Raw genomic sequence first — 21578 nt, 5'->3', positions numbered from 1 at the left:
CAACATTATGTAAGACATACATGTGTGTGGCTTTGTTCCAAGTCCTCTGCTAGGACATTGGCAAGCTTATAATTGACATGTCGGAGGACTTTGGAGTAAATTCTCAATGCATCTGGAAGCCAGTGCCAGGTGTTAGGGTCAGGGGGCTCGGGTACTGTGTGCACTGCAGCACGTGTACTCACGGGCGTGGCAGGTGGCTCCCGTGTATCCTGTGCCATTGCAGTAGCAAGTGAAAGTGTCCCACGTCTGAGAACAGTGGCCGCCATGCTCACATTGGTTAGGGACACACCTAGTACACACACAGAAAGAGGAAAAGGGAGGGACACTGGTTAAATGTGTAAACGTATGCAGAAACAATTTCTCATTCCAAATAGCCTGTATTATTAACAATTTTAATGTTCAACTCATATTATGCATGATCTTAAACAAATTAGCTCTAATAAAATTGCTTAGTTCTCGTCCTTCCTAACAACTGAAGTAGCATCTTTTTCTATCCGTCTTTCCAGATAAACACAAACAATCATAAATCCTACAGATGAGTGCATGTTTAATCATGAGACGGCTCCGTATGGCTGTTTAATCAACTTCCAGCACTGCATGTTTTGTTAGCAGAGATGAAGACAACTGTCTTCATCCGAAGCATCTGTTAATTTGTTCGATTCATCACTGATCCTTCTCACTCATTGTTTAAAGGACTACTTCACCACTTTTCAATTTATCTTCATATAATTGGTCCTCACTAATGTTCATGCTACATTTTTTTCTACTCGGTCTGTGTCTCATATAGGAAGGCTTTGGGCAGTTCAGAAACCCGTCCACCAGTGGCATCATCGTTAGGCAGATATATGTTTTTAAACAAGATTAATATATATATATATTTAGATTTGTATTATCATGAGAACGATGGCTTCCATTATCGTATTGCAACTTTTCAGGAATAGAAAGCCTGCAGTTTCTATTAGCTTTGATTCCCCATCGATGATGTCACTGGTAGACGGACGCGTGTCTGAACTGCCCACAGCCCTCCCATGAGACACAGACCGAGTAGAAACAAATGGTATTGTATCATGAACATTAGTGAGGACCAATTATATGAAGGCAGGTTTAAAAGTGGTGAAGTGGTCCTTTAAGACAGAAACTCATGCTCCTGCAACAGTTCAAAGAGCTTTATTTTCAGCTCTCATCCAATCTGCCATTTTAGCTGTTAATCGACCCGACAAAGGATCGATGGTACGATGGTAATGATAAGGGTAATAGTAGGGAAAGGATATCGACCACTTAACTGCAGCAACCCTGATTGAAATCCGGCTACAGACCTGTATCTTTCCTTCACCCTACTCTTATCTGCCTCAATTCCCTTTCTCTCTGGGATCCTGTATTGCACTAAAACATTTAAAGACTAAATAAAGTTGTTGTTTATATAGGCATTGTATTCAAGACTGTCTAGTCTAGTCTATTTATTTAGTTAATTAGTTAGTAACTAGTGAAAATATATATTTTAAATATATGCTTATACAGTACATTACAATATGTTGGGCATCCCAACATATGATATTGAATTGGGGATTTTCCTATTATATTCTTCCCTATTATATTTCGAACATGCATGGGCATTTCCCATCTGATCTTGAAAGTTTACGAGAGTTGACCAATCTGTGCTAAACTGTGCCACACATCTTGTAGTACTCTACACCCTCTAATTCCTTACAACTCTGAGAGGAGCCTTTGCTGTGCTGGTTTCAAACAAAACAGGACCGTTTCAAAGCCCAAAGCCTGTGATCAGTCTTGCAGACTGAACTTGAACCCCACCATGAATACAGTGGTGGGCTGTGAGCAACTGAGCTCGCCCAGACTCATGAATCAATGGATTTTCCCAGTGTTAAACAGCAAAATCTATTGCATCTTCTCCCTCCCTCTTTCTCTCTCTCTCTCTCTCTCTCTCTCTTTTTGCAGTCGTACAGTTCTCTTTGCATAGTAATTAAGTATATTAGTGCTGAAAAGTGTCGTGGATTGTAGTGTAATGTTGTGCAGTACAGTGTAGTATAAACAATTCTCTCAGGATGATAGCCGTTAACTCGGATGCAAGCTCCTATGCATGTACTGTACATAATTCCTTTTAACTTAAGGGACCAAGCACAAAGGGACTTATTGGTCCCTTATTGTATTTGTCTGTTGTTTTTCTTCCTCTCCTCCTCCTTCCGCCAAAAATAGCAGTTTTAATGAACCGTTTGACCATCAGCAATACAACTTGGATACACACATATTATGCCGAACAACGTTCGTTTCTGACTTTTGACCTCTGACCTGTAGATCACATGCCATTTTGAATGATATGAAAAACAGTTAAAATGTATCTCCTCCCGGTAGATCAAAATGCACGAAAACTTCTACATGTGAACTTTGGACCTATATGGCCAAAGAAATCGGGAGTAAATCTTGTTATGTGAAAATACGAAGGTTTTATGAGCCAATGAAAATTGCAGTTTTATGAGAATTCCTTCTGTCCCTAATACAGTATGGTAGAGGGTCATGCTAAATAGCACTGAAACCATTCTTACTCCAATTGGCCAAAGATGGGCAATCGTTTGAAAATGAAACCTTTGAACACTAACAGGCATAACTCATGTCTCGTTTGTTCTACACACAATCTATGGACCATTATCTAAAATCCCAGTTGAAGAGAAATGTGTATGTGAAAAATTGTAAAAGAAAATATAGCTGCAAGCAGCAATAACAGGCCCTTTGAACAGGCATAACTCATGCCTCGTCTGTCTGTCTGTCTACATGTATGTATGTTTGGGGTACGAACAGCTGCAATACCGCTGGGTGACCTAAAGTGGCACTGCTGAGCAGCCTAAAAGGGATTATTGCTTGATCCTGTCTTATCGCTGCTTGCAGCTATATTTACTTATTGACAACACTAAGAACCCTTCCTACCTATCTATGATGGCACACATGTCTAAGCTGACGTTTTCAAAGGTTCCGATGGTGCCTTGCTCAACAGCTCGGAGGTCAGCCAGCTGGTCATCCACGTGAATCATTTGCATGCAACCCTGGAACGGCCGCTGCAGTGGGGGCGTGTTTGTACGCAGGAAATAGCCTGGAAAAGATACAATGGTAAAAGTCGCTATTATTCACTGTCACAGTATTCATTTTGAAAAAAGTTTGATTTAGTTTTTTTTTGTCAGTCTTTTGAATACAATTGAATATATTCTAAACCCACATGAATATCATGGATAGACCTTTGCTGCATGAATGCTGATTGGCTGTCTGAAATAATTGATTGCCCTCATGTATCAATAAGTATTGACACATTTGCCTGACTTGAAAATACTGTACGCAAGGTAGGAGAGTGTTAACTTAAAATAATCTAAAATAAAGTTATCCCAGAGAAATTCACTGTCAAACCATCTGTCCCAGGCACATTGGACGGATAGTTTGCTAATTGCATCATCCAATTATTCTATTGATAGCTCAGTGTCAGGAATAAATTATGATCAATTATGGTAAAAATGTCTTAACCACTTTAACCTTGTCATCTCTACTTGTCTGTGCCTGTCTTCCCTATTTCTAAAGATTTTTTATAAAATAGCAGAGCGTGTAGATCAGCTATTTTAGAAACATTTTGATAATTGGGCCTAAGTGGTTCAATGGCGTGAAGAAGGCCCTCGGCCTGGATTGCATGATTACCTCCAAAATAGTACGTCCCCCCAGTCCTGATCTGGATTGGGATGGCCGTTCGGACGGTGGACGCCTCGTCTCCATCAATAGTTAACATGGCGTAGTTCTCCAAGGCACTGAGATGGACACTGTGCCACTGGCCGTCATTCAAACTGGTGCCTGAGGGGACAAACCGTTAGCTTGACTTAAGTTCACCAGGAGAAATACAACAACAACAACTGGATTTTACGGTGTACTACCAGGTGGCATGAAATAATGAAAACGCTGCAGTTCTCATTAATGGCTCCCCTCCTGCTGGTTTTCATTCCTATAAAGTCAATGGATATTTGACCAGGCTTTACGCTTGTATTTGTGTTTCATTACCTTTCATTACAATGTGTTCTATGACCTTAATTACATCCCCCAAAAAACTGAACATTGAATATTCAGTGGATTTTCTGTGGTCTGGGTTTTTTCTGAATGATAAAATGGCTCAGAAAAGTGCTGTGATTGTCCCATGGACTTTGACGTAATAGTCTGTTTGCTATAGCCTGACATTCGTTTCTGACATATTTTTTAATGGTATAGCGATTCAGGGCCGGAGCCAGGCTAACTGTTTGCTGCTCACCTGACGAGATATCGATGCGCGTGTTCTTGGTCTGCGTGACGTTTATGTAGACCGTCACCTTGCCGTCCGTCAGACCCACCTCCACCACTCCGTCTGCCAGGGCCGTGTACATCAGCAGGCCGCTGGGGTTCCACGTGCGGAAGAACAGACTGACGGACAGCGTGTCACTGTCTCCCTGTCCCGGCAGACGCAGGAAGGACGACGAGTTGAAGAAGACGGGAAAGGACTGAGACTCGGCACAGGAGAACGTCAGGTTACGCTATAAGACGGGGAGGAAATACAGAAATGAACCAATTAATGCCGCAGCTCGCTTGGTCTTCAACCAGCCAAAATTCTCACATGTCTCCCCCCTGCTCCGTTCCCTCCACTGGCTCCCGGTCGCTGCCCGCACAGAATACAAAACTCTGATGCTGGCATTCAAAGCAACCAAAGGTATGGCTCCCCCATATCTTGCAAGTATGATCGAACCCTACAAACCCTCCCGCTCACTCAGATCAGCCAACGCAGGGAAGCTGGAAGTACCCTCACTAAAAACGCCGGGACAACACTCCACACGTCCCAAACTCTTCTCCCTTCTGGCTCCAAAACTGTGGAATGCACTTCCCATTGCAGTCAGAACTGCAGCATCACTCCCAATCTTCCGCCGTAGTCTGAAAACCCACCTTTTCAGACTCCATCATGGCCCATAGCACTTACCCCACCCCCTTAGATAGCAATTCTGTAGACTTAGATAGCATTTGATACAGACTTATAGCATGTTATGTAGACAGCATAAGTGCATTGTATGTGCTATTGTCATAGCACGTCATAGTACATATGTATAGCATAGTAGTATAGATGTATAGCTTATATGTATAGTTTCATTATAGATATTCCACTGTTACTTTCTTAGCTTACGCATGTTTCATGATAAATGTTTTTATGTGATGTATACCCATGCTTTTTTGTTCTTGCTTAATGTAAGTCGCTCTGGATTAAGAGCGTCTGCTAAATGCCTAAATTGTAAATTGTAAATTGTAAGACCTCAGGCTGATTCTAAAAAAAAAGTCTTCTAAATCCTGACAGTTTTCTGAAAAACGTATGTTTCTATGTCAGTGGTTCTCAAACTATTTTATGTCCCGGGGTTGTGGCTCTGTACATGCAGTAAACGGGTTTAATTTAACAGGGATGGAAGAAGTATGACTCATGCGCTCTTACCAGAAACTGAATGCATTGCTTTGTTTTATTTTGTGAATCAGTTTGGAATTTCACCCGAGTGATTTGATTTGCGATCCCCCCCCCCCCCCCCCCCATCAAAGCTGATCATTGAAAAGGCCTTTTTGTTTCATTGAATGCATCCCTTTTTCCTCAAGTTGAAAGGGGTATGCTTCCCAAAAGGGATGCTGGAGGCTAAGCCTTTACACACAGTCTTGACTAGCAATGCTATTCTCAGAAGACATGTCATGTACTACACAACAATCAAAAGCAAGAGAGACCACATCATTTTTGAATGGCTTGGCAGCCTCCTACTGTATATGTCAGAATCTCTATATAATGTTATATTCCACTCTGCCAACTCTGAGATCCATACAGCAGGCTTATTAAATATTCACAAGGGCATTTGAAAGAGAACCACGAGTGCTGGTTCTTCTATGCTCCTAAAATATGGAATACCCTGCCTAATATTTGAGGAGCAGACTCCGGAAGGAATTTTAAAAGGTAATTTACTGGTATGTCGAATGCTGTAAATAGCAGATCTACAAGCTCATAACACATCCCATCCATGACACGTTGTGAGCTTGTAGGGCATGTCAATGTAAATTATTGTGAAACTTTTCCAAACATTTCCCAAAATGTTCCAAAATAGAGATAGTGTCCATCTCAAGAGAGAGCAGGCCTGCGGCATGAGCCGTTTATTGTTCAATCAATAATCGGCAGCAGGGGAGCATAAAATACAATACACATAATGCATGTTCTCTGTGTAATCCAGCACAATGCCCCCTGGCTTCCCTTCACTGTCTCCCTCTCAGCTTTCTAAGCGATCTAAATAAAGAGAACATACAAAAAGCCGCTGGACAGCATTTTTGTCTCATATCCAGCCATCTCGATCAGAAGGCAGTTGCAACACAACACCAGGAACTCTGTCAGACATAGGCTAAAGCAAGCTAGCTATACGCTTGGTAAATCCATTAAGTGGCGAAGGCTAAGAAGCTTGGAAGACTGGGAATCAATATCGAAGCCTGGAAATCCATAGACCTTTCTGCTTCACGCATCATCAGCACTGTGTTGGCAACCGAGGTTGCAATTGTTTCTCTTAAGAGGGCCTCAACCTCCCCTCGATGGTACATCTGTTGGGCAAGCTCTATGCTTAATATATAAACTATGCAGCACTTAATAATCTTATTTTTGTGAGTGGGATTCCTCACATCCGTAGCGAAATGCTGTTTTATCAATGCTCTCTGTTGTGGCTATTTTGTTCTAAACATTAACAATTAACTAATAACCCATTACACCAATACCCAATAATGCCAAATAACAATTGTCATAATAATAATACATATAAATATACAAACTAAACAGTGAGGATGCCTACACTCTATTCGTTGCATTCTGTGTGAAGTATCTTATAAAGAGCCGTAGGTGTGTAATTGCAGACAAAGTGTGGCAACTTGGCAAGCAGTAAACCCGGTGCGACTACTCAAGAAACTAACGGCACCCACAGTATACGTGACTTGTGTGTGACTGTCTGAGGCCAATAAATAGGCTACTAAAGCAAACTTAAATCTGCCCGATATCTGTCGATCCACACCCCCAGTAGCCGCTGACGTAATACCCTTGTGTTATACCAATACAGTTTGACTTGAACAAAGACAGAGAGGCAGGCAGGAGCAGTGTCTTACAAAGCTGGAGGTGTCCACTCTCTTCCTGTGGATCAGGCTGGTGATGTTGTCTCCATTGTATGTGATTCCCTCCATGCAGCCCACAAAGTTCTCTCGTCCTCCAGAGCTGGGCTTTGATGACACTGGCAAGCCTCCAAAATTAATCTGTGTGTGGCAGAAACACATGATCACACTTAGGCCTATTTGCCATGCATTAGATGTAGGCCTACTATTAACTAGGAGCTAGAGATTGAGTATTGTTTAAATTTAGTCACAGCAAAACACTCAATGTTACATTTTCTGCTATGCACATTATTTGAACACACAAAACACAATGTGTTGTGTATGATTCATGTGTGTAAGGAAGAGTTCAAATGTCCGTGCAAAGTTTCACAAATTGGATGCTTCGGACATGAGACACTGACAGACAGGGGCATATAGTCTCAGCCACGCCTTCAGCCTGGCAGAGACATGACTTGACACTTGACTTCAACTTGCAGTGAAAAACGTACAAAACGGCTCTGTATTTTGTTCAACATTTTTTAAGGAATTGAGGTTACTTAACCTTCTGCACTGGCATACTAAACATTGCTATTATTATGCTGTAGCATATGCTGTTCCTTATTTATGTTCAGGTTTATGAGAAATTGTTATTACTATAGCCTCTGCCCAATTGCGTTACAATCTAAGACAACACGTATGATAGACCAGCATTATGTAAGGTATGAGATTAGTATTTTAATTCAAGTAATCTAGTGTACAATATACACACTATGTTTTTGTATTATTTAGCAGTACTAGTAAGAAAGAAAGGGAGAAAGAAATGTATTGAAGGCACCTGGACTCAGCTATTTAATAAATGGAATTTGAAAGAAAATGCTTATCACCTCAAACTGTCAAGAATCTGTTGACCCTGAACCACTCGGGGTGAAACTGCAGTGCATTGTAAATTGTTTCAAAACAGGACACGCACCACAGTCTACTTCTTGAGCTATCAACACCTGAGCCCTGAGGGATTTGTTCAGGGTCTGCATTATCCTCACACTGTATATATTGTTTCATTTCATGATGTATAAACCCTGCTTATCCCATTGTGTATTCACCATGTTGAGTGGAACCATGTTTACAGACAATAAACCCGAGATAATGGCACTGAGCCATGGCTCTCTGCATTCCACTCAGTGTTATTGTTTTGTTGCCTGACACTTTGCCGCTATGAACTTTGCCGGTGTTGAACTTTTCTATGTCTCTCTGATAAGTATCTACTCAGTTTATGCTTTATTTCCTAACCTTCATAGAGAAGGTCGAAACGATTCCAATCAAAACAAATTGACAAACACTGCAGTAGAGCTGACTATGATGCAGTGCAGCATTTCTACAGAGCCAACTTGTACAGAGCTGAACATTGCCTGCTGCAATGGTCCTATGGGCAATGGATCAGTACTAAATAATAATAATACATGTTCTCTGTTCTGCCACACTGGACCGTTTCCCTTACAGTTGCAGTAAACTGCAACCCTCATTTATTGATTTTGCATGCCTTGATACATTCAACATGTACAGGTACAGTATACTACATTCTGTACACACTCCTTCTGTAAATACACATTCTGTATCTAGTTGGATATGGTGCAACTTTGGCACATACAGTATCATACAAAACACTGTACTGTATAGTGATATTACTACAATAAAATGTAATTGAAATATAAGGTATTTAGTAATATACCAATTGGTGACTGAATAGCTCTGCAATTGTATTTTGTTTGTAGCTGCACTTTGCTGCTGGATTGTTAAAATTTCACCGCAGGGAACTGAGTTTTATTAAAGATATTTATTTCTTCTCACCTTGATGTTATCAGGTGCTTCTCAGGGCACTGGAGAATCCCACCAATTAAACGTGATATGATAGTGATATGTATTGCAAGGAGACATTTTGGTCTCAAATGTTATTATCCCAGACCACTGCAAATATAAACATCAAGGGGACAGAGTTGTCAGTCCTCGTTGTTGATGCAATGTTCCGAGTTGATCCGAGTTGCTGATGAGTCTGTGCTATTATCTCTGTCTACTACTGTCGTTATCTTTCCCCCCACATCAGAGTACCATTGGGTCCAGAATCAATAAAACATGGTGTCCTTCAGGAAGCCAATGGATCAGCCTTAACATCAGCCTGAGAGTATTCACCTGCTTCCATTTGCTAGATTAAGAGATTGTGGCAGTGAGTTATAGTTTGCCAGTATAGGAACTTCATCTGTCATTGCCATAATTCATGCAGCATTGTGTAGCCGACGTGTCACCCTGCCTGCAACTACTGCGACTACTGTAGTTGGAGTGCATTACTCATACAATCAATATTCATTTTGCAATATCTTGTCATGCTGTATGTTCGCTGAACTGTGTTCTCGGTATATGCCTCATATACTGTATGACTTAACATTTGCCATGACTTTCACACTGGATCCTGGCTTTTTGGTACCATTTCATCAATGTAAAGGTGTGCTTTATCTGTTAATGTGTTTGAAGGTAGCTATGTTAATACTGCATATGATACACTACTTTAGTATTTAGGCACATATATTGACAGCAAACTCAATTTCAGTGAAAGTACTGACCAGATTTTTATCATGTAAACAGTCTATAAGAACCTGATCGAGGGAATCTTGACTTTGGCAATGATAGCAATGTGGTATGGCAATCTTAATGTAAAAGGAAGAAGCAAGCTGCAGGAAATAGTGAACCTATAGCCTCAAACATAATCGGGAAGAGACAGAAACAATTAAAAAAGCTTTCAAGATAGCAAATGACCAAAAGCTAACCGTAACATCTTTAAAGATTCCTTCATTCCTAATGCCATTAAGGCACTAAATGATACCATGTTACCATTTGTTTTGTATTTGCCACTGTTGTCCTGCATTTTTGCCATGAAAATAATTGTGTTTAAAAGTGTTGTTGCTGTTGTTTTTTTTGTACCGTTGTTTGAGACCACGGACAAATTTCCACACGTGGACAATAAATTAAATTAATTAACCAACTGTTTGTCCAGGTCTTCGCTGGCTGATTTGCATCAATTGTTAAAGTTATATTGTGTGTTACCAGTTACCACAGCACCTGACCAGATGCAAAACAATTCCTGAAATTACTTGGCAATAAATCGATCCTTACTGTTATTGCATAATTATACTTTATTCATTAATTGTGTCTTAATACCTCATAGTCGAGATCCAGGTGGTCAAAATCTCCGTTAGTCCTGAACTGCTGGGTGTGGTGGTCCAAGGTGAAGTTCACGTTTCTGCGGTAACGCTCTATGACGACGGTGTGCCAGTGATCATCATCCAGAAGGCTACCGCTGGTTACGGAGGTGTGGCCCTGGATGGATCCATATTGGTTGCTGCCTGGAGATGAGATGGTAAATCAGATCAAACGGTCAGGAAAAACATTTCTCAAAAATATTGTATTAATCCTTGGGAACGTTGTGACTTCACAGTGACGTCACATCCTCATGGCTGTTCTACAACAGTTCTGTGTGTCACCACCTGGTATGGGAACTGTTCTACAACAGTTCTCTGTCACCACCTGGTATGGGAACTGTTCTACAACAGTTCTCTGTGTCACCACCTGGTATGGGAACTGTTCTGCAACAGTTCTCTTTGTCACCACCTGGTATGGGAACTGTTCTACAACAGTTCTGTGTCACCACCTGGTATGGGAACTGTTCTACAACAGTTCTCTGTGTCACCACCTGGTATGGGAACTGTTCTACAACAGTTCTCTGTGTCACCACCTGGTATGGGAACTGTTCTACAACAGTTCTCTGTGTCACCACCTGGTATACTGGCTGGGGCAGGCTAATAAATGGATACTCTCTCCTTATTGGCCAGGAATTGGTAACCTGTATTTATTTATTTATATATATAACTTGGTATTTTCTATTTATCAAAGAGCGGGAGAGATGGGGAGACCCCTGTATAACATTCAATGATTACTATCACAATATAGTGGTTTAACCTTTTAACAAAAAAGGTTTTAACCCCAAAATATCACTTACCCTACCTTTATATTCATGATCATTAAGGTTGTTTTTCTTCTGCAGAATCATAATTCATATTTTACATACTGTGTACGGTAACAAATCTCACTCCAAAGTTCTTTCACTTAGCTATTGCATGTTACCTTCTGCTGTACTCTAAGCTATCCCATGATATAAGCTTACCCAGATTGTAGCTGAGCTATGCTGGTCTTGTATCTATTTGTATATATGCAAGTAATAGCACTATAAATCTGGCTAGCTCTGTAGATTGTAAACAAACACAGTCAGTTGTCTCCGTTTAAGCGTTGCGTAACAGAATGGAAATAAGCTCACTCACACGCAGCATCACACACCCGTGTTGCCTGGGGTAAAGAATTTAAACGACACTGAAACTAATGGCTGTATCTGAGTTGTAGCCCAGCTACAAAAGAGCCAAAACCCAATTGTAATTAATTTACTACAGTGGTTCTCAAAGTGGGTCTGGGGACCCACCCACAGTGGTCTTTCAGGGGTGGGCAGTGCAAAATAGTTATTATAGCAACAAAATAATTTAAGGGGAGGGTGATATTTGTCACTGCACGCACACTGCACATCAGGGACTGTTGTTTGAATAGGAATGGGCTCTACGCCCTCCCGTTGGGGGCTCCTCCTTGGCAGGTGCATCAGTAGGATACAGCAGCAGTAACAACACACACATGTGTGGGAGTTATTATTTGGCACAACGACTAAATTGGGGAGAAGCACACCAAAACAAGTGGGGGATCTTCACCTGAAAATGTTTGAGAACCACTGTTTCACTTTACTTCACACAAACTATAGTACCCAGGTTGATGCTGAGCTGCAGTCGCGCCCTGCGGAGCTCCAAGGAAATGTAATCTCCCTGCTGGCCCTCGCCATTGACCAGCACTCCATCTCCAGCTGTGGTCCTGAACTTCAACGAGATCACGTCCTTCTTGATCTTCATTTTCTTGCTCTTGAACTTGTAGGAGATAACACTGTGACCATCGAAATTGATCACATCTGACCCTGGAGCATGGGAAAGAGAAGAGTGTTACCTTTAAAGATACCCCAAAGCTTTGGAATGGCAAGCAAAATTGGTGTCGTCCGTTCAACCATTTCCTAAAGTATCCTTGTTTTGACTTGTTTTATTTTAATTGGATCTAACGTTTCCTTTTATTGGACTAATTATGCATCCTCTGTGCTCTTTTAGATATGCTCTGGGTATATATTTGGAACTGCCTGTGCAATGTTGTTGCAGCATTTCTGTCAAAGAAGAAATTCTCTTCTTATATTTCACTGTGTGCTCTGCAATCGTGCGGTCAGTCCTTTATTCTATTGATATATGCATCCCTTGATTTAAATGCATTTTCATTGCTAATGCATAAATAAATAAATTAATCCTCAGATTGTTAACAGCTACTGGTACTGGATGTCACAAAACTGACTTAACTATATACCGGTAGTCTTGTTCATGTGAATTGCATGTTGTTAATCCTCAGTCTTCATTAGTTCATAGTACTAGTACATAAAGCCTGGCTTTTAGCCCTTGTACTCCTTTCTATTGCTTGCCTGAAATGTACAAGGGACTTATTCCATTGCATTCAGGATAAAACCACCTGCCAAATGCACAAAATTAATGGATGGATAACATCAATCAGTTTTTAGCACATTAACCAACAATAGGTCACATATTCCCTGATCACACCAACTGACACGCTCAACATCTGGGTTTATAAAGCCTGAGTAATATGGTTATGCGTTTTGTTGCACACTGACACCGGTGCGCATGGGAAGTATAAATCAAAGAAGAAAACACCACACCTACAGTAATGCATCAACTCACAGTATGAGCAGCCGTATATTTCCACTCGAAGGCCAATGCGTCCCTCCTCGCTCCACTCCAGGGGTATAAAGCGAATGAAGCGGGCTAGGATGGGGTGTTGCAGCTCGTAGTGCATCACACTCTCACTGTTGGTGTTCCCTTGAAAAGACTGAAAGATAACAGAAAATGTGTTAGAAATATCACTAGCCTACATAGTTTCATCCCGCATTGTACAGTCTCCATTTCTCTTCTCTTTTCTTTTCTTCTCTAATTTACTGATTGGCTGAGGTGTTGTAAAACACTCTCACACACCTGGACCGAATGTCAGTATTTGTACCAACAGCATGTTATACAATATTTCAATTTCACTGTACCATTCAATGGCTGTATTAAGCCCAACACACACCGTCTGCGAACTCCGCGCGTCAAAACAGCCGCCTCTGTTATTTTCAATGAACCTATCCCACACCGGCGGTGTCCGATGTGCGCCCACTGGCGCGCGTTCACGCCACTGTTCTATTTTCCAGGCGTTGCCTTGCGCGTCGCTGCACACCCGCTTCACAGACTGTGTGTATTGGGCTTTACCATTCACAATTTTGCTTTTGCGAAGAGACGTCTGGGGAAGAAGATCTTTTATTTTTTGTTCACTTGACATCCCACCTATCAGTATGTGCATGGTTTCACAACAAAAACAAGACAACGATACAGTTGGCATAGCTGATTCTTTGTTTGTGCAGGCACTTGGGGACAATTTTCTGAATTGGAATATGTGATGTTCAATATCCAGCCTCTATCAGTGTGTCACACACTGCTGGATAGAAGAAATAAAATTAAATAAACTTTGATCCTGCCATTGTGCGTGTCGACCCTTCGCCTGTGATTGTTTGTCTTCTGAGAACAATGCACCAGAAGAGTGAGCGGTGGGAACAAAAAACGTTTGTTTATGATTTTCATGCTGCCATATTTAGGTTACTAAATATTGCAACATGAAAAAATCTAACATATCCCAATTAAAATAGTTCTGGAGTGAGAGTTAATTGAACCTGAAAGTAATGAGCCATGTGAGGCAATGCCTTACAACGACTTTGGAACAGCTACGGGGTTCGTAGGCACTCGGCTCTGCTTAGCTGTTATAAGTCTCTGCCAATCACAGCCTCTTGGGGCCTGTTTGCTTTATTTTACCACTATGTGATTACAGTAGATTAAATCACATCAGATGACATCATACCCAGATGTTTCCGTCCTGTAGATAAGGCCTCCAGTTCCTGCCTGTGTCGCTGTAAAGCAGCCGGTACTGGCTCGTCCAATCGGTGCTGCTGTATCGGCCCTGTGTCGCCACAGCCACCACCTGCTTCCTGGACCCCAGGTCCACCTGTAGCCACTGGTAGCGGTCCATGTCCAAGGGTGACCAGCCCCCTGCACCTGGACGATGTCGTAGGTGATATTATGACCACATTGTAAGAACCCTTCTCATATAGTTAGATTACTAAGCCACCCAAACATCTCACAAATAATATAGCTTTATATGTTTGTATAATGATATGCTTATTATGCTTATATTATCTATTACCTTTGATCAATGCTCATCCAACATCCTTTGGCATATGATGATATTTGTTGGACATTTAGTGGAAATATCACGTGATAAATCATATTTTCATTGGTGAGAGTTTACACACACACCCACACCCACACACGCACATGCACACACAGAACTACAACTAAGGGCCGATTCATACTCTTATTTTACCGCTGTTTCGGCGCTGTAGTGCCGAAATTTTCAGTAGCACCGAAGAGACGACTTTAGGATGGTACCCGCCCCCCCCCGAACCTCAAATGACGTCACATTGTAGGCACTACAGAGCCGAACCGACTTTTATTCGGCTCTAAAATAGGAGTATGAATCGGCCCTAAGACTGACACACATGTACACTATGTGAAAACAACAGATAAATACCTCCCCTCCTGTTGAGTTTGGCATAACCAGCTCCATAGCTTCCACCATACAATGTTGAGGCGATGAATGAGCTGTAGGGCAGAGGGGTGGCTAGGCTTTCCTCACATTTACCTAGACAGAAAAGGGGAAGAGCAGAACGATTGTATTGTGAAATAGTTAACCACATCTTAAACCCTCGAGACTTAATGGGACCAAGTTAAGAACCATGAAGTTGGCTCTGCATGTAGTTGGATCCCTTTTTTTCCATCTACACAAAATGTCTTGTCTTGCTGGATTTCAAAATGTGCATTTTGTGTGCTGCTTTGGCATCGTTTCTGTTAACTGACTATTGACAGACGGAGTGTGTGTGTGTGTGTGTGTGTGTGTGTGTGTGTGTGTGTGTCAATTGTTATGGCGTGACATGTGCAAGATGTTGTGCGATGGAACTTTAACAAAAAGCCTAATGATTAGAATGGATCTGCCCCTAAATTAATGGACAGAAAATGTTGGGCAAATCAAATATTTTAGCAGTCAAATGTGCTTTATTTCATGGACATTGATTGTATCCATGAACTTGTGTTTCAAAACAAGAGAGCAAAAGTAAATCCATATTTACTCACAACCCATAGAAATGGGTCCGCGACCCAAAATGGTTCCCAACCCATTGTATGCATGGGAAACGCTATAAGATGGGACTGAGTGAAGCACATGAATTTGAAGGGCCACATGAAGCCATGCCGTTATTAGACCCCAGCTGGTTTACACTGATTGGGTGGCCTGTTTAAAAGGTCATATTCTCTATGATGACATGTTCTTCAGCTGCTGCTATTTGCAAGACCACCTCAGCCTCTACCTGCTTTGGTTCTATCCATCTCCCTATGCACCCTGAAGAGGCGTAAATAAATCCTTGTGGGGGATTACGCTATGCATGCAAAGCTCCCTGTAACGGTTAAAACAGCATGCAAATGTGTTCTGTGGATCAAATAACAGGGAACAGCATGCCCACTCTGATAAATTATGACCGTACTGCTATTGAACGACTACAACTACATTCAGATTTCAGATGATGGAACGATGGTTAATGGATATTTGAGCCAGAAAGAGTCAAGAGAAATCAACCATTCCTTTATAGTTTGCTATATGTGAACTACAGCACTGCATTTTGCCTATCTGAAGCTGTTGGGATGCTATAAGCGAGTTTTGCTGATGGTAAATAAAGCTCTGAATTTTCATTTCATCTAATGACCTGAATGATTCCTGACAGACTTTCTAGTCAACATTCTCCAAATGTTTCATCTAATGTCAGGATACTTGCAGACTGGGCTGCATCATGACACACCACACCTATATTGTAATCTTAATATAAATAAATCTGGACTATTGAAGGATATTGTGCTGCCTTGAACTATATATACATATTTTGATCAAGTTGTCATAGGACTGTGTCACAGTGACAGTACAGTTGACTTTTCTGTAACTAAGCAACAATTAAGCTGTAAGAAGCTGTGAAAGACTGACGATGTCCAGTATTGTTGAGTTCAACAGCTCTGACAGAACACACACAGACACGCACGCACGCACACACCAAGATTGGTTGAATAAGGTGCTGAGTGGAGGTTGAATGGGAACAGCTGATGTGAATAGTACTAGGTCAGCAGCAGGGGAGTGTTGCGTCTGTTCTGCCTGCCTGAACACACACACACAAGGTGTCACCACCCAGTACATCTGTCCACGCACAAGTAGGTTTAGCAGCAGCTTATTTTGTTCAGTGGTGTGATTGAATGGCATGCTGTGTGATCTTGCACGAACAGGGAGTGGAATTTTTAACTCGTCTGTTTTTGATTTGTCTAGTGTGTGTTTGTTTTTGTTAAATGTGTCGGAGCCATCCGAATCTCTGCAACCAACCAACCAGCCAGCCAGCCAACAATTTCTGTATAAACGAGCTTGTACATTGGCCATTTTCAAAAACACTTACATTTTGGGGTAAATGCACAAAGAATGCACCAAAAAATGCACTTTGTAATTTGTCATTTTGAATACTTGAGTATTTACCTTTTCCATCACTAACCAACCAACCAACCAAGCTGACAGACAGTGAGAACCCCTACAGTTTGATCTGGCCATATTGACACAGCACAAGACCATGCTGTTAATAATGACTGTGTATGGGAGGGGCGTGTGTGTGTGTGTGTGTGTGTGTGTGTGTGTGTGTGTGTGTGTGTGTGTGTGTGTGTGTGTGTGTGTGTGTGTGTGTGTGTGTGTGTGTGTGTGTGTGTGTGTGTGTGTGTGTGTGCGCGCGCCCTGCTGTGTGCCACAGTCCTTATTCATGGGCAGACAAACAATAAAATTAATGGATATCTTATACAGGCCACTATGCAGCTCCATGCATTGGTAAAGGTCTTCTATAACAATAATGTCACAGAAATGTTTGACTGTAGTCTATACTGGAAAAGGTTAGGAATTTTTCTTTTTTTACAGACATATTAAAACATTGTGGCAAGATGATGATACAAGTTCACAATTAAACACGCATAACTGTCAGCATCTGCTAAATCTTTCTATTCTAAATTACCTGCTAAATTGTAATGGATGGCAATAGTACTTGATCCTGATTGTAATTTGACATGTTTTTGGTTTAATGTTTGTGTGTGTGTGTGTGTGTGTGTGTGTGTGTGGGTGGGTGTGTGTGTGTGCATTCTAGGTTTGTCTTTGTCTGGGTCTGGGACATGTCCATCAAGCAATGGACACAAAGGGAGTCCCTGAAGACTTGGGGAGGGGGAAGGGCCACTGCCTTGTGTGTGCGTGCATGCGTGTTGGTGTGTGCGTGGGGTGGGTATAGTCAATGGGTAGCCCATGCCTGTCTGTGACACACGCGTTGACAAATCACAGGGGCAGGTGTCCCGCATACTAATGAGTTTCCTCATTTGCCTAACAAAAAAAAGCAGCAAATCCAGCGTCACAAGCTCACAGACACACTAGAAGATGTGATCATTACATGCTTATTGCGTCTTATTATTCATCAAGCTGCCCAACTGCTGATCAATATCTGTACAACACCATCTATCCTTTCACGGCTGCTTCTCTATAATGTCTCATATCGTTGCTGTCGGGTGGAAACCTTGTATGTCGAAAACGGTTACTTTTCAGGGAATGGAAAAAAAGAACCTGTGTTCAAATGGATCCAATGTAGAACTATTATTATAATTATTTATTGTTATTCTTATTATTGTGTCAGAAGCTCTTAATACTTTTCATTAGTTAAATATTGATAAAAACATACAATTGATAACACAAAAATATTATAGAACCTGCACAGATAGAATTTTCACTTGCAGTTTTTGGTCAAAAGTAGCAAGCATGTACAAGCCTTATGTGAGCTTGTAGATCGGCTATTTTTGTTACTTTTGCATGACACGGTAGTATGAGGAAAAAAAAGTTAAATATGGAGATACCAGGTTTCTGCCCGGCAGCAACTTACTTAATATATCCCCTTTTGATCTTTCTAGGACCACAGGGGGAGCTCATGGCAAGAAGGCAGGTTTGAGAACAATTAGATTATATGACTACGTTGGAAAAATCCAATCGCTTACAAGTCTGAGCAGATAAGAAGCCTTTAACAAGGTTCAAGGCTTCTTATTGTCACACACAGACAGATAATAAGTAGAATCATTGCAAGCAGTGCAATTATTGTACCTTCAGCCTCTTCTTCAACAGTGCGTGTGACTATGACAATACAAACAAGATAATAATTTAAGATCAAATAGTAACAAGAATATGAATAGCCTCTGTTTAGATAAAACAATATATCCATTTTTACCCATCATTTCCCTCTATATCAGGCACTGGAGTAGTGTGGTGGTGTTTACCTGCAGACAAAATTATTATTGATCTCCCGCTGTAATTTATTTTCAGTTTTTTCCCCTTTCTACCAAAACAAACGCCAAAGTACAGCGAGAGGCCAATGTGTTTCTGCAGGTACAGTATATAAACACCCCCACACTACTCCACTGGCTGGAAATGTATTTATGTTGTTATGTAAACACAGAGCAAATAGCAGAATGGCAAGACAAATAGTCTTACATTTATTGTTTTCAATTTGTTTGTTTTCATTTTGTCAAACTCAGTTTTGAAAATCAACGGGTTCCGACACGTCAGGAAGGCGATATTGATGGCAAGCGACGGGAGTCTCCTGCCGACAAGCTCCCGACGCTTTCAAACTGGCCGACTGTGCTGTCTGGAGCTGCCTTTGAAAATGGGTAGGAATAATAAGCTTTGGCTTCAGCCTACACCTTTTCAGTGTCACCTTTATGTAAACACAACTGAAGTAGTTAGCCATGTAATTGTAAAGCACTGGAATAAACCATTCATTCATTCATAGCCAAATATCAATTCAAAAACGAAAGGAAAATGCTGTTCTGAATGTTACTTGCCAAGTGTTGGACACGTTTTTTTAAATGGAACTGCATGATTTTTGCCTGCAGTAGCCTTATTTTCGGGGTGGACCAGATCAGCTTTTATTATTGGAGAGTTCAACATGCACACTCTCAAGACGGGGTCTTATAGCAGCATGGCTCCCGTGTGGATCTCAGCAGTGGTGAGAAGTACTTCCATTTCCACCACTGGTTCTCAGACTTCATGTGGCCAGCTATAGTCTATATGGCGTCAGTCGTCTACGACGTATCTATGATCTATGCCTCCAATTTTAGGCAGAGTTTCAGCCCCCCGCCGACTTCCATTATGAAGTTGAAGTTAAATATTTAATAAGAATATAAATCACGTGAGGGAGGGGGTGGCATGACAAATGTGGCGCTGATCGGTTCAGCCATTTGAGAGATTAGCCTGGCACACACAAAACGCATGCTCACGCACATGTACACGTACACGTCGTAAACGTACACGCACACTCACACGCAAATCCTCCTCTACAGCTGTTTGTGGTTCTGGGAGAGAATCCCCCTACTGTAGATAAAAACATTCCCCCCCAAAAAACAGCATGCTTCCACACACCCCATTCTCTGCTTTATTTATTAAGGAGAACATAAAGAACACACGCATTGAGCTGACCTAAAATATATATATTACTATATAATACAGTCACTTATGCCAGATATGATTTCCCTGACATAAAAACACATTTTGAGTAGAAAGTATAGTTACTTTCTCTGTACTCACCACTCGTCATGACAACAATCAGGGGAAGGGGGATATTTAGGCCTGTATAGACTATACAGAATATCAATCAACTTCCACCCAAACTCTCGGTCTCTGCACTCCTTTCTTTTGCCTTAAAAGCACATAATTGACCATGCTGAAAGGTCAGCTTTACAAGTGTAATCGATTCACGTAAAACTCACCTTCTAACCACTTATATATATACTTTATCGTACGATGATATTGCGCATTGGAAATAGCCAATCTAAAAGATCACAACAAATCACATTGTGAGCTCGTAGATCTGATATTTTTGACAAAGTTGAAAATGTTGGAAATGTTTTGGCATGCTCAAAATAAGTACACCAGATTGAAAAAAATAATATTATTTGTACGATGGGAGGGTGGGAGACGAAGACAAAGAGAGAGAGATTCTGCAGAACGTGTCCTGTGACTGTGAGGTGAGGTTGAATATCTATTCATGTCTCCAGGGGTCAGGCCAGAGGCAGTGTGGGAGGTCATAGTTCAAAGTCTTGATTGCTATTTCGCTGGTTGACACGTCAAGACAAAACGAGTTCAAATGATGCTCCTCTATATAGGATTAAAATGTGTTATTGTTGCTGAAGGTGTGCTTTATGTATTTCATAAAGATTATTTGACAGTCAAGAGCCAGTGGTCAAATGACCAGCGGTTACAGGATGAACCACATTATCTTATAGGCCTACCATGTTAAATCAGCTGCATTACATGCACTTATTAACCCATTAAGACCTGAGGCGGACAAGTCTATACGTCTTCTAAAACCGTTTTCTGAAACACGTATGTTGCTATATCAGTGGTTCTCAAATGGTCAAATGTATTTGCCGGGCACCCCCGGCAAATATAATGTATAATGTATACAGTATATTCAACGATTTGCACACTGTTTCACGACTGTTCAAATCATAGGGTGACACGCTATGAGCGTGTAGATCTGCTTTTTGAATAGCTAAATGCTAAAGTATGCTATATCTATATCTAGATTCTAAAATGTAATGCGTTTGTAATATGGACTAATATGTACACTGGTGTTGTTTGTCTGTCTGTCTAGAGTCTGTGTTACACTGAGTTTAATGAACACAGCGGGTATCACCATGAGGACCTAATTACTGCATGTGAACATGTTTTCAGATAGAGTCAATAGCTAGGGGGCAGTTAGTGTAGCCATTAGGTGTCATGACAATGGGCAAAATCCTCAGTGTTAATATAGTGTACAAATCTAACTAGATTTGTACAATCTCGTGGATTTAATGGTGTAGACTAGAATGTAGACTATATATGGTGCAGTGTTTGGTGTAAAAGGGTGACATCTCCAATGATTTCTTTCACTACTCCTACAGGTACAGTGAAATGCAAATGTGATAAGGTCTGTTATACTGTGCAACATGAACATAACATTAACAATAATAAAGCTAATGTAATAACAAGACATATGCCCAAGAATTGTAGCAATA

General features: G+C 41.1%; 1 protein-coding gene across 1 annotated transcript in view; it reads right to left on the bottom strand.

Moving 5' to 3' along the window:
• The window catches only part of LOC308325221 (contactin-associated protein-like 2), a 49792-nt gene that overhangs the window by 23659 nt on the left and 4555 nt on the right, over positions 1-21578 (bottom strand). The window contains exons 2-11 of the mRNA XM_080777669.1: positions 14956-15066; positions 14227-14420; positions 13020-13167; positions 11999-12202; positions 10357-10541; positions 7168-7311; positions 4289-4547; positions 3691-3840; positions 2938-3100; positions 183-289 (exon numbers count right to left, since the gene is read on the bottom strand). Coding sequence (XP_080633795.1) covers positions 183-289; positions 2938-3100; positions 3691-3840; positions 4289-4547; positions 7168-7311; positions 10357-10541; positions 11999-12202; positions 13020-13167; positions 14227-14420; positions 14956-15066 — 1665 coding nt within the window. The remainder of the gene's footprint in view (positions 1-182; positions 290-2937; positions 3101-3690; positions 3841-4288; positions 4548-7167; positions 7312-10356; positions 10542-11998; positions 12203-13019; positions 13168-14226; positions 14421-14955; positions 15067-21578) is intronic.

Source organism: Protomyctophum bolini (assembly GCF_963924005.1).
Source record: "Protomyctophum bolini genome assembly, chromosome: 12".
Classification (NCBI taxonomy): Eukaryota; Metazoa; Chordata; class Actinopteri; order Myctophiformes; family Myctophidae; genus Protomyctophum; species Protomyctophum bolini.
The sequence above is the reverse complement of the archived record's forward strand: the minus strand, read 5'-3'. Positions and strand labels throughout refer to the sequence as shown.